The sequence below is a fragment of the Salmo salar genome, chromosome ssa13 (assembly GCF_905237065.1).
Source record: "Salmo salar chromosome ssa13, Ssal_v3.1, whole genome shotgun sequence".
Classification (NCBI taxonomy): Eukaryota; Metazoa; Chordata; class Actinopteri; order Salmoniformes; family Salmonidae; genus Salmo; species Salmo salar.
This window is the reverse complement of record NC_059454.1, coordinates 29925096-29939649: the sequence shown is the minus strand read 5'-3', so window position 1 is coordinate 29939649 and position 14554 is coordinate 29925096. Positions and strand designations below refer to the sequence as shown.

Sequence of the window (14554 nt, the reverse complement as noted above, 5' to 3'; positions counted from 1 at the left end):
ATCATAAAGAATTACATAAGGGTGATTCCTCACAAATCTAAAACAAAACAACACCATGATTTGGGGAATTTTCAACAAATATTATCTATAGAAGGGTCCTTTGGAGGAAGGATTGTTAACATCTTTTTTACATTTGTATCTTAAAGGGATACTTCAGATTTTGGCAAATTAGGCCCTTTATCTACTTCCCCAGAGTCAAATGAACTTATGGATACCATTTATATGTCTCTGCATCCAGTATGAAGGAAGTTGGAGGTAGTTTCATGCTAGCAGATACTATAGACTTCCAGTCGTTGTGCTAGCGCTAGTTAGCATTTGCCCTAGCGCTAGTTAGCATTTGCCCTAGCGCTAGTTAGCATTTGCCCTAGCGCTAGTTAGCAACTTCCTTCCATCTGCACAATACACATAAAAATGGTATCCACGAGTTCATCTGACTCTGGGTCAGTAGATAAAGGACCTCATAGCCAAAATCCTGAAGTATCCCTTCAACCCCCCGCGGGACGGTTGAGCTAACATATGCTAATCACATTAGCCTGAGGTTGTAAGTAACAAAAACATTTCCCAGGACATATACGTATCTGATATGGGCAGAAAGTTTAAATTCTTGTTAATCTAACTGCACTGTCCAAGTTACAGTAGCTTTTACGGTGAAAAGAATACCATGCTGTTGTTTTAGAGTGCACAATTATGAACTCGAAAATGTATTAATAAACCAAATAGGCACATTTGGGGAGTCTCGATACAACATTTTGAACAGATATGCAATGGTTCATTGGAGCGGCAGGTAGCCTAGTGGTGAGCGTTGGACTAGTAACCGAAAAGTTGCAAGATCGAATCCCCGAGCTGACAAGGTAAAAATCTGTCGTTCTGCCCCTGAACAAGGCAGTTAACCCACTGTTCCTAGCCCGTCATTGAAAATAAGAATTTGTTCTTAATTGACTTGCCTAGTTAAATAAAGATTCAATAATTTTTTTACAAATAAAATAAATCAGTCTAAAACTTTGCACACACTGCTGCCAAAATCAAAATTTCGCCTGAGCTGGAATAATACATTATGGCCTTTCTGTTGCATTTCAAAGGAACAAAGAAATTAAATAAAAAAAACACATGTTTTTTTCTTTGTATTATCTTTTACTAGATCTAAATGTGTTATATTCTCCTATTCATTTTACATTTCCACAAACTTCAACGTGTTTCCTTTCAAATGGTATCAAGGATATGCATAATCTTGCTTCAGGTCCTGAGCTACAGGCAGTTAGACTAGGGTGTGTCATTTTAGGTGAAAATTGAAAAAAAAGGGTCCGATCCTTAGCATAATTGAGAAATAATTAAATGAAGTTGGAATATTTGTGCTATTTTGGCCTCACCCAGGCCTCCTTTAAGACTCTATCATGTTTAATCTGTAAGTGCTACAAAGCACAAGTTGGTGTCATATAAAGCTTTACTGCTTGCTCTGTAATATGAGTAGTATTTTGATTTCCAATTATTTATTTTTTACACCTTTATTTAACCAGGTAGGCTAGTTGAGAACAAGTTGTCATTTACAACTGCGACCTGGCCAAGAATAAAGCAAAGCAGTTCGACACATACAACAACACAGAGTTACACATGGAATAAACAAAACAGAGTCAATAATACAGTTGAAGAAAATCTATATACAGTGTGTGCAAATGAGGTAAGATAAGGGTAAGATAAGGCAATAAATAGGCCATGGTGGCTAAGTCATTACAATTGACCAATTAGACACTGGAGTGATTGATGTGCAGAAGATGAATGTGCAAGTAGAGATACTGGAGTGCAAAGGAGCAAGACAAATAAATAAATAAATAAATAAATAAATACAGTATGGGGATGCGGTAGTTGGATGGGCTATTTGCAGATGGGCAATGTACAGGTGTAGTGATCTGTGAGCTACTCTGACACCTGGTGCTTAAAGCTAGTGAGGGAGATGAGTCTCCAGCTTCAGTGATTTTTGCAGTTCGTTCCAGTCATTGGCAGCAGAGAACTGGAAAGAAAGGCGGCCAAACGAGGAATTGGCTTTGGGGGTGACTAGTGAGATATACCTGCTGGAGTGCATGCTACGGGTGGGTGCTGCTATGGTGACCAGTGAGCTGAGATAAGGTGGGGCTTTACCTAGCAAAGACTTATAGATGACCTGGAGCCAGTGGGTTTGGCGACGAATATGAAGCAAGAGCCAGCCAACGAGAGCGTACAGGTCGCAGTGGTGGGTAGTATATGGGGCTTTGGTGACAAAACAGATGGCACTGTGATAGACTGCATCCAAGTTGCTGAGTAGAGTGTTGGAGGCTATTTTATAAATGACATCGCCGAAGTCGAGGATCGGTAGGATGGTCAGTTTTATGAGGGTATGTTTTGCAGCATGAGTGAAGGATGCTTTGTTGCAAAATGGGAAGTTGATTCTGGATTCGATTTTGGATTGGAGATGCTTAATGTGAGTCTGGAAGGAGAGTTTACAGTCTAACCAGACACCTAGGTATTTGTAGTTGTCCACATATTAAGTCAGAACGGGCGCGCAGGTGCGGGCAGCTGGACGGGCGCGCAGGTGCGGGCACTGACCGGTTGAAGAGCATGCATTTAGTTTTACTTGCATTTAAGAGCAGCTTGAGGCCACGGAAGGGGAGTTGTATGGCATTGAAGCTCGTCTGGAGGTTATTTAGCACAGTGTATACAGAATGGTGTCGTCCGCATAGAGGTGGATCAGAGAATCACCAGCAGCAAGAGCGACATTATTGATGTATACAGAGAAGAGAGTCGGCCCGAGAATTGAACCCTGTGGCACCCCCATAGAGACTGTCAGAGGACTGGACAACAGGCCCTCCGATTTGACACACTGAACTCTATCAGAGAAGTAGTTTGTGAACCAGGTGAGGCAGTCATTTGAGAAACCAAGGCTGTTGAGTCTGCCGATAAGAATGTGGTGATTGACGGAGTTGAAAGCCTTGGCCAGGTCGATGAATACGGCTGCACAGTAATGTCTCTTATCAATGGCGGTTATGATATCGCTTAGGACCTTGAGCGTGGCTGAGGTGCACCCATGACCAGCTCTGAAATCAGATTGCATAGCGGAGAAGGTACAGTGGGATTCGAAATAGTCGGTAATCTGTTTGTTAACTTGGCTTTCGAAGACCTTAGAAAGGCAGGGTAGGATCGATATAGGTCTGTAGCAGTTTGGGTCTAGAGTGTCTCCCCCTTTGAAGAGGGGGATGATCAAAGATTGGAAAGCTGCTGTGGGAATCTCAGACCATACGAAAGAGAGGTTGAACAGGCTAGTAATAGGGGTTACAATAATTGCGTCTGATAATTTTAGAAAGAGAGGGTCCAGATTGTCTAGCCCGGCTGATTTGTAGGGGTCCAGATTTTGCAGCTCTTTCAGAACATTAGCTATCTGGATTTGGGTGAAGGAGAAATGGTGGAGGCTTGGGCAAGTTGCTGTGGGGGGTGCCGGGCAGTTGACCGGGGTAGGGGTAGCCAGGTGGAAAGCATGGCCAGCCGTAGAAAAATGCTTATTAAAATTCTCAATTATAGTGGATTTATCAGTGGTGACTGTTTCCTAGCCTCAGTGCACTGGGCAGCTGGGCGGAGGTAATCTTATTCTCCATGGACTTCAGTGTCCCAGAACTTTTTTTGAGTTTGCACATTTCAATAGCACATTTCTTAAAAATGGATGAATATTGAAAATATACCATTTTGATTTGGGTAATTTTTCTATATATTGTCGAACATAATATACTCTACGCGCATATAAAAGTTTCAGAGTGGGATCTCTTCTACCTTTAAAGTTATGATCCAATTTGAAAGCATTACCAACAGAGTGAATGAAAAAATTGATTCAAAAATTGTCACCCTGTTCTAGTGATTTGCAGGATGTGCAGGTGTAAAAGGAGGGCTGTGATTGTCTACTATGCCAATTTTGGCCCACTCAGGAACGTTGATATGCCATTAGAATATATTATGTAAAAAAAAATATTGAAACAAATTGACAAATAAAATGGTTTAATTTCAATTCAGGTTTTTTATATTAATTCATTAATGTAAGAAAATGGTTATTGAAATCAAAATACTACTCATATTGCAGTATAAGCTGTAACGATTCATATGACACCAACTTTTGCTTTGTAGCTTCTACAGATACCGATGAAGTAATAAAGGAGGCCTTGGTAAGGCCAAAATGGAACAAATATTCCAACTTAAATTAATGTCTCAATTATGCTTTAAGATACAAATGTCAAATATATGTAAACAATCCTTTCTCTAAAGGACCCTTCTATAGATCACATTTTATGAAAATCAAAAAAATTTATGGTTCTGTTCTAGTTTCACGAGGAATCACCCATAACTAAACTCAGCAAAAAATGTCCCTTTATCAGGACCCTGTCTTTCAAAGATAATTAGTAAAAATCCAAATAACTTCACAGATCTTCATTGTAAAGGGGTTAAACACTGTTTCCCATGCTAGTTCAATGAACCATAAACAATTAATAAACATGCACCTGTGGAACGGTCGTTAAGACACTAACAGCTTACAGACTGTAGGCAATTAAGGTCACAGTTATGAAAACTTAGGACACTAAAGAAGCCTTTCTATTGACTCTGAAAAGACCAAAAGAAAGATGCCCAGGGTCCCTGCTCATCAGCGTGAATGTGCCTTAGGCATGCTGCAAGGAGGCATGAGGACTGCAGATGCGGCCAGGGCAATAAATTGCAAAGTTCGTACTGTGAGACGCCTAAGACAGCACTACAGGGAGACAGGATGGACAGCTGATCGTCCTCACAGTGGCAGACCATGCATAACAACACCTGCACAGGATCGGTACATCCGAGCATCAAACCTGCGGGACAGGTACAGGATGGCAACAACTGCCCGAGTTACACCAGGAACGTACAATCTCTCCATCAGTGCTCAGACTGTCCGCAATAGGCTGAGAGAGGCTGGACTAAGGGTTTGTAGGCATGTTGTAAGACAGGTCCTCACCAGACATCACCGGCAACAATGTCGCCTATAGGCACAAACCCACCGTCGCTGGACCAGACAGAACTAGAAAAAAGTGCTCTTTACTGACAAGTCACGGTTCTCTCTCACCAGGGGTGATGGTCGGATTCGCGTTTATCGTCGAAGAAATTAGCGTTACACCGAGGCCTGTACTCTGGAGCGGGATCGATTTGGAGGTGGAGGGTCCGTCATGGTCTGGGGCGGTGTGTCACAGCATCATCGTACTGACCTTGTTGTCATTGCAGGCAATCTCAACGCTGTGCGTTACAGGGAAGACATCCTCCTCCCTCATGTGGTACCCTTCCTGCAGGCTCATCCTGACATGACCCTCCAGCATGACAATGCCACCAGCCATACTGCTCGTTCTGTGCGTGATTTCCTGCAAGACAGGAATGGCAGTGTTCTGCCATGGCCAGCGAAGATCTCAATCCCATTGAGCACGTCTGGGACCTGTTGGATTGGAGGGTAAGGGCTAGGGCTATTCCCCCTAGAAATGTCTGGGAACTTGCAGGTGCCTTGGTGGAAGAGTGGGGTAACATCTCACAGCAAGAACTGGAAAATCTGGTGCAGTCCATGAGGTGGAGATGCACTGCAGTACTTAATGCAACTGGTGGCCACACCAGATACTGACTGTTACTTTTGATTTTGACCCCCCCTTTGTTCCCGGGACACCTTATTCCATTTCTGTTAGTCACATGTCTGTGGAAGTTGTTCAGTTTAATGTCTCAGTTGTTGAAACTTGTTATGGTCATACAAATATTTACACATGTTAAGTTTGCTGAAAATAAATGCAGTTGACAGTGAAAGCACGTTTCTTTATTTTGCTGAGTTTAGGTTGCATTTTGAGGTTAACATAACTTTGAATGTGGGTGGCTGAGTACTACATTTGGGTGGCTAACTATGCTTCTTGTTTAAGAATTGTATTTATTTATTATTTCATTGAGCAAGTTGTACTCTGAGTAAAGCAGAAAGATGGGCACAGAGACACCATGTGATAACTGCAGGGGACAGAATGCATGAAAGTGAAACTAATGAGCACTTGCTCTACCTACCTGCCACTGGTGCTGCTGCTGGTACTGCTGACTGAGTCGGAACTGGAGGAACGGCTGCGAGAGCCAGAGCCACTGTGGGAGCAGGGAGGCCGGGATGCCTGAGTCAACAACCTTTGTGGAGAGGGGTTACGTGAATGTGTAGAGTGTGGAGATCGGCTGCGACTGTCGTGGTAAGACCGATCTCTACGCCGACCTCCCTCTTCTTGGTACAAATCCCTGTGAACTACGCTGGCTAGTATAAATGGTTCTCTGGCACGAGGCTCATATCGAGGCTCTGGTGTATCAAAGTGGCTCGGGCTCCGGCTATGTGAACGATAGTATCCCACACCAACCGATGAAGGTCCTCCACTTCCTCCAGCCACAGCCCCTCCACCTGTTCCACTGACGCCAGCACCTACAACCCCTCCACCGATCCCTGCAGAGACAGCCCCACCACCTCCACAGGCAGCTCCAGTCCCCGAGTTAAGCGTTCTCTCCCTGGTATCTCGGTAATAGTCTGTGTCGTAGTGACGCTGCCGGTCAAAGCTGCTGCTAGCACGCTCGTGATGACCATAGGAACTGTGATCATATGCTCGATCCCGACTTTCAGCAGTCCTGAGTAACAGGGATAGGGACGGAAGGAGAAAATGGCGAAAGAGAGAGAGAGAGAGAGAGAGAGAGAGAGAGAGAGAGATACACATTATGCTTTAGGTTATCAAATAACTAAGACAGCAGTCAAGTTGAGTGTTCAAATGGGGCTTCTGTTTGAAACGGTATACAGTAAACATTTCAATTGACATATCATACTTTACATTAGCAAGATATTTAGTTTAAAATATTTTGTAAAATGTTCTAATGAATTCATATCGCTCATTATTTGTTGCAGAATTTGTCACCTATATTTGTCTAGATACTTTCAGATTATCTAAATGAAAATGTTTAACTGCTACTAACTAGGCAACTTATATCAAATCTTTCAGTTGTTTGAATTTTATTCTAGTATTTTGATGAACATCCAAATCTTCTCAATTGGAAAATGTATTGAAAACGGGTAAGAACCTAAATAAAAAGGAGTAGATATTTTAGACACCATATTACATGTACTCGACTGAAAAGCAGAAAAAATAAATTAGTTGATATATTTTTATGACTCATAATATAGAGCACACCCTGATCTGGAAAAACAAGAGTCTGGGGCCTTTACAATTGATTTAATGCTAAAAACCTAAACGCAAAAAAATATATACACTACCGTTCAAAAGTTTGGGGTCACTTAGAAATTAAGGAAATTACATTTTTGTCCATTAAAATAACATAAAATATCAGAAATACAGTGTTGACATTGTTAACGGTGTAAATGACTATTGTAGCTGGAAACGGCAGATTTTTTTATGGAATATCTACATAGGCGTACAGAGGCCCATTATCAGCAACCATCACTCATGTGTTCCAATAGCATGTTGTGTTAGACTTTTAAAATGATAATCTTGGATTAGCTAATTGATCATTAGAAAACCCTTTTCCAATTATGTTAGCACTGCTGAAAACTCTTCTTCTGATTAAAGAAGCAATAAAACGGGCCTTCTTTTCACTTGAGTATCTGGAGCATCAGCATTTGTGGGTTCGATTTTAGGCTCAAAATGGCCAGAAACAAAGACCTCATCTGAAACTCGTCAGTCTATTCTTGTTCTGAGAAATTAAGGCTATTCCATGCGAAACATTGCCAAGAAACTGAAGATCTCGTACAATGCTGAGTACTTCTCCTTTCACAGAACCACGCAAACTGGCTCTAACCAGAATAGAAAGAGGAGTGGGAGGCCCCGGTGCACAACCGAGCAAGAGGACAAGTACATTAGTGTGTCTAGTTTGAGAAACAGACGGCGCACAAGTCCTCAACTGGCAACATCATTAAATTGTACCCGCAAAACACCAGTCTCAATGTCAACAGTGAAGAGGCGACTCCAGGATGCTAGCCTTCTAGGCAGAGTTGCAAAGAAAAAGGCATATCTCAGACTGGCCAATAAAAAGAAAAGACAAAGATGGGCAAAAGAACACAGACAAGGGACAGACGAATCTAAGTTTGAGGTGTTCGGATCACAAAGAACATTTGTGAGACGCAGAAAAAAATGAAGATGCTGGAGGAGTGCTTGACGCCATCTGTCGAGCATGGTGGAGGCAATGTGATGGTCTGGGGGTGATTTGGTGGTGGTAAAGTGGGAGATTTGTACAGGGTAAGAGGGATCTTGAAGAAGGCTATCACTCCATTTTGCAATGCCATGCCATACCCTGTGGACGTTGCTTAATTGAAGCCAATTTCATCCTACAACAGAACAATGACCCAAAGCACAACTCCAAACTACGCAAGAACTATTTAGGGAAGAAGCAGTTAGCTGGTATTCTGTCTATAATGGAGTGGCCAGCACAGTCACCAGATCTCAACCCTACTGAGCCGTTGTGGAAGCAGCTTGACCGTATGGTACGCAACTAGTGCCCATCAAGCCAATCCAACTTGTGGAAGGTACTTCAGGAAGCATGGGGTGAAATCTCTTCAGATTACCTCAACAAATCAACAACTAGAATGCCAAAGGTCTGTAAGGCTGTAATTGATGCAAATGGAGGATTCTTTGATGAAAGCTCAATAATAATAATAATAATAATAATAATAATCTACTGAGCTTGCCATTAGGGATGTCCAGAATAAGATTTTGATATTATGATAACTGTGTATTTGCGATTATTTTTAGGGTTTTTACTGTATTGTGCAAATAAGATCATAATGTTATTGCGCAACTAGTTATTTTAGCTTTTAGGGAATTGCGCAGCGGTAGCTGCTAGCTAGAAAGATACTGCATGGATCCATATTTAATTACTGGAATCATTACAAAAATGCAGCAGTTTCTAAGGATTATCCTGCAACATAACTTGCTATCTAAACTACAAAAATCACTAGACCTCCTAACTGGTAGTTTGTCAAGGTGCGAGAGCCTTCATCTGTCAGAATGCCTAAAACAGTACAAACACCATTCCAATTTTAAAGATTTTATGTACACTGAAATTGAATCATATGCTCTGCTAATGAATACAATTATACTAATTTATGTTCTTATAGCAGGTACACCACCACTTCAATAAAGAGGCAGTTGGGGTCTATCAAAAATGTGAGAGTTAACAAGGTGGTGAATTATCAACAAATATTAGAATTAAGGGGGAGGAATAAATAAAAAGTCATGCCTACTTAAAAATTGAACACAAAACAGGTCATCTCCACTGAGATTACAATGTAAGAATCACACTAACATGCTGACCAGACCCCGCGCATGTTGATTTTGTCCACCCACACCAGACAACGATCAGGACACGCAGGTTGAATTATCAAAACGAACTCTGAACCAAGTATATTAATTTGGGGACAAGTCGAAAAGCATTTAGCTAGCTAACTTGCTGTTGCTAGATAATTTGTCCTGGGATATAAACATTGGGTTGTTATTTTACCTGAAATGCACAAGGTCCTCTACACCAACAATTAATCCACAAATAAAAGGGTAAACAGAGTTTGTTTCTAGTAATCTCTCCTCCTTCAGAATTCTTCTTCTTTGGTCTTTATATGGAGGTTGGCAACCAACTTTAAGGTGCATTACCACCACCAACTGGACTGGAGTTGGGACCTCAGCTTATCTTTCAAATCATCAGTGTGGATATTTGCTCCTAAAAACCAATGAGGAGATGGGAGAAGCAGGACTTGCAGCGCGTCACAAATAGAAGCAAGTTCTTTTCAGTGCCTGGCTGTGCAAACACTTGCTGACGCGCGCGAGCAGTGTGTGCAATGATTGAATAACATGTATGTGTACATTTATTTTGTAATGCTCGCGCACGTGACACGAGTGGTGTGGCCAGCATATTTGATGATTAGTTCACCTTTTCATACGTATGAGATGAATCAGACTTATTGAAATGCAGTTTAGAAGGTGCTGGATCTAACTTCGGTAACACTTTATACAGCCTGGTTTAAGATGGTACCTTTAAAAAAACTGGGGTAACAATGGATACTGTCTTTCTAGTACTTTCTGCACCTGAAGGAATGAAACAATTGGTAACTGCCTGGTACATAGTGACACTTAAGTCTATGAATCTCAAAGAAACCAAATTATAACTACTATACAATTTAAAATGTAATTTAAAATAACTACCTGTTACATAAGCCATCTGTAAAATAAACCTTTACCATAACTTCCTTTCTGAATACAGTGATGAGTATGATGGAAGTTTAATGATAAGTTTCAAAACCACACCTATTGTAGGGCCCTATAAAATCTGTTTTATTTATTGCGTAATTCTATAGATTTTTTTCCCAAATTCCATTTAGTTTTTTCAGGTTCTCTCTCTAGAAATCACTTTAATAGAATAATAACAAAATTGGATGTTCTAAGTCCACAACAACGCTCAAACGACATCAGGAGGCCACTTTTGAGGTCTGGGAAAAATCTAAGAAATGTACATTTTTTGGGTGTAGATACCCTTTAATTCAAGTCTGCACCAGCAAGAGACTTGTTTGGTTTGTGGTGTTTCTGTAGTGCACGTTATTACGGAGTTTGCTAAAAAGCAAAAAAAGATTGCCACGTGATTGATGCAAATAATCATGTAATTCTACCAGGAAGGCATAGGCTACTTTGTAGTTAACATTTAATTGAGAAGGTTTTTTGGAAAGCTTTTCCATCTACCAGAAGATGGTTATCATTAGCATCATCCCTAACAACTACACAAAGTGGTAAACAAACAGACAGGGGCATTCCCGCTTTGCCTCTTCAGAAAGTTTAAGGAAAATACAAATCACTGAAGCATTTTGTCCATGTCTTGTGATAATCTTGGGCAAAGCATGCTAGCAGATACCCATAGACTTCCAGTCATTGGGCTAACGCTAGTTAGCATTGGCTCGCAAAACTACCTCTAACTTCCGTCACACTGGACACGGAGACATAAAAATGGTATGCACAAGTTCATCTGTTCCTGGAGATATCCTACTCTTTGGCTCAGAAGAAAAAGGTTCAGCCACTGACAAAATGAGAGACTTTGCCATAGCCTTCTAAACATTGTCATAAACCCTTTAGTCATGACAAATCTGACAGTGAAATGTAATATAGAGTAGCAATTCAAATTAGGTTGAATCTAATCTTATTTTTGTTTACTAACAACTATTAAATCTGATGTAATTGTTCATGGTTTAAAAAAAACATTCCCGAGGTGCATCCCTCTTTTAAGATTATTTGGCCTGTGTAAATTTTTCACTCTGATTTCACTTAATGTGAAAAATACCTAAGTAACAAGGTACTATTGACTAGGAGCTGGGAAGTGGGTCGAGTAGGTTCAGGGTGAAGGGCACAGCCGGGAAAAGGTACATAATCTGCAAACAACAACAAGCAATTAAACAGTCTGTTTAACAGCCATTTCTGTTAGTAGGAAATATGGAGAGAGACAGGGGTTCAAACTAGGGGTTAGAGAGAACAGCTAAAATACACAAGGCAGGACATACCAACCTTTTGAGACAGCGGTAACCCGACCTACAATTCCAAATACAATCTAGGGAGACAGAACTTTCTGAGCAAAAAGGAAAACTGTAGGGTTGGTATAAAAAATGATATTAAAAAATATAATATATTCCGGGCAGGTTTATGTTCAAAATAGTCATCCTCATCAGTATGGCGGGAATCATCACTTGCTTTGAGGGGCTGGAATATCAACTAATCCAAAAATCTAATCCAATTGTAACAAGATTTTGCTGTGGTGGAAAATAGTCAAAGGAAGTCAGACTAAACTATTCTTTCAAAAATGGTTACATAAAACGTAACGGATCAATTTTTAAATGTTCATGGAAAATAGGCAACATAGTCCAGTCAAATCGATAAATTATATCCAATTGTCCAGCTTCTGTAAACAGTGCTCTATTGATTCCCCACGAGTAATGAGTCTGGAGCATCATGGCACACAACTAGTGGGGGAAAAAAGTATTTAATCTTTAATAGTCCGCCACATTCTGTGTGCAAAATTGAGCAATTGTCCAACTAGATCCATTGAAGCAAAAATGCTGGTAATAACAAAGTTTATTTGTCAGTAGTAATCCATGTCTTAAACTCCATGATTCTCCCTCATAGGTACAGTTGCCTAAAAGGCAGTAGGCTAATTTGATGTTGACAGGATGTTGTCTTTTCTGATTCTGAGAATAATTGTATCCAAGGATGGACAGATGTAGTTCCACATTCAGAAGGGAGGTAATCCACTGACAGAAGGCAAGTATCTCCACTGACATCCAGTACCATGTTCTTCAGCCCCATATTTCCATGTAATTGTATTGATTTGTATGATTCCAAAATAATCCAATCCTCTATTACGTGATTCTGTTTAATGCTTCCCCTACATCCATTGGACAGTCTCACTCTTTCAAGAGCAAAAATATAACAAATTATTTGAACCACCAACAAAAATTTGTTTGGATAAAAAAAAGTGTATAATTTGCTCACCCTTTCTGTCGTTTCTCTACAAAGTTGATCAACAGTTGAGGTCTCCCAGCATTTAATTGTTAAACCCTGATATCAAACAATCCCATCACAAAACCGGAAAACCCATACCTTTATCGAATGATAGAATATCCTTTCGTGATTGGCCAGTTTTAATCCAATAGGGGAATACATATCCGCTTTAGGTTATCCACATGACTCCGGACCACAAGGAAAGTGCTGCACTTGAAAACATCACTGGAAGGGTTGCAGAATGATCGAGAACCCAATTTCTATTAATCCAAAAACTAGTTAATGCGTCTTAAAATGCTTAACTATGTATTCTTGGTTGTTATACGAAAATAGGGTGACCCATTAATCCAGCAAGGAGGGCACGGTACTCCAGATCCTGGAGATCCCAGGGAAGGCCGCTGGAACAAACTCTCTCCAGCATCCATTAATCCCAGGAATGTTACGATATCCAATATGCCCCGTACTCTCCGCAAATGGGATATCCACCTCACGGAATGTGTAAGCTCACAAAGATAATCCCCAACAGCCAATACGCTATTTACCACACACATAGAAGTACAATTGTGTGCATAATGTACATACATGCTCATTTACAGTATAGCTTGGTGTCTACCATATCAATCCATGAGCGATGGCAATGCTCTGAGGACTTTAGAAGGGGTGGCTACAGATTTATTCCTGCTTATGAACCTCTAACTCCCAAACAAGTAAATCAATAGATGGAAAAATGCTTGGGGGTGAGTTATCAGAAACCAAGTTCCCCCTGCCTTCAGAGAAACTTTGTCCACTTACCCGTCTAGTCTGCGTTCATAGCGTCCCTCTCTGCTGTGGAGAGATGCAGGGGGCCCATACACCGGGCTCCCTGCCGCCCTTATGAACCCTGAAACATCCCGTCCACGAGAGCCTAAGGACAGGCTATCGTCCAGCCCTCTCACAGCACTAGGGATTGTGCCTGGCTCATTGTAATCAGTGCGCAGGTCTCTGTCCCCCATCTTGTTGATAGAATTATGTGCCTTCTGAGCACTTTTAATGTCCACAAAATCCACAAAGGCTGCGACTCCACCTTCTGACCCCCGCTTTGGAAGGACCTTGACACTCTCCACCCGTCCATATCTAGGGAGGAAATGGAGAATGAAAAGAAAACTGTTTATTTATTGATTTAAGTTGTATACCAATTGGAATGTTTTATTGGAAATGGAAACAAGTCAATAGGTAAAGTAGACCTATGCATTTTATAAAATTGAGTCAAGGTGTGTATGTGCGTGCAAGGGGGGGTCCACAAAGGGGTGTCCTTACAAAATATTTATTAGGCCACTGTCATTTCCCAACCTCACCAGGCAACAGTAACCAAGCAACTACAAATCTTGGCACATAGCACGATACACAGGTAACTGCCAAAATAAAGGAAACACCAACATAAAGTGTCTAAATAGGATGTTGGGCCACCACGAGCCACCAGCTTCAATGTGCCTTGGCATAGATTTTACAAGTGTCTGCCACTCTATTGGAGGGATGCGACAACATTCTTCCATTAGAAATTCCATCACTTGGTATTTTGTTGATGGTGGTGGAAAACAGTCTCAGGCACCACTCCAGAATCTCCCATAAGTGTTCATTTGCTTTGAGATCTGGTGACAAACACGCATAGTTTAAACAAGACCCTCTTTCAAAGTCACTGAGATGTTTTCTAGCCATGGTAGCCAAAGTAATGGGCAACTGGTCATTTTTATACATGACCTTAAGCATGATGGTATGTTAATTGCTTAAGGACATTTCCATCTAAAACACTTCTAAAACTCTTTCCACAGAGGGCCGAGTGTCTGCGGGTTTCCACTCCTCCCTTGTACTTGATTGATGAAATAAGGTCACTAACTAGTAAGGAACTTCCCTAACCTGGTTGTCTAGGTCTTAATTGAAAGGAAAACCCCAAAACCCGCAGACACTAGACCCTCCATGGAATGAGTTTGACCCATGAGCACTAACATGTGAAG

General features: G+C 41.1%; 1 protein-coding gene across 3 annotated transcripts in view; it reads right to left on the bottom strand.

The window, feature by feature from the left end:
* The window catches only part of spen (spen family transcriptional repressor), a 51128-nt gene that overhangs the window by 29512 nt on the left and 7062 nt on the right, over positions 1-14554 (bottom strand). For all 3 annotated transcript variants that reach the window (XM_014135352.2, XM_014135353.2, XM_014135354.2), the window contains exons 2-3: positions 13356-13676; positions 6064-6657 (exon numbers count right to left, since the gene is read on the bottom strand). In XM_014135352.2, coding sequence (XP_013990827.2) covers positions 6064-6657; positions 13356-13676 — 915 coding nt within the window. The remainder of the gene's footprint in view (positions 1-6063; positions 6658-13355; positions 13677-14554) is intronic.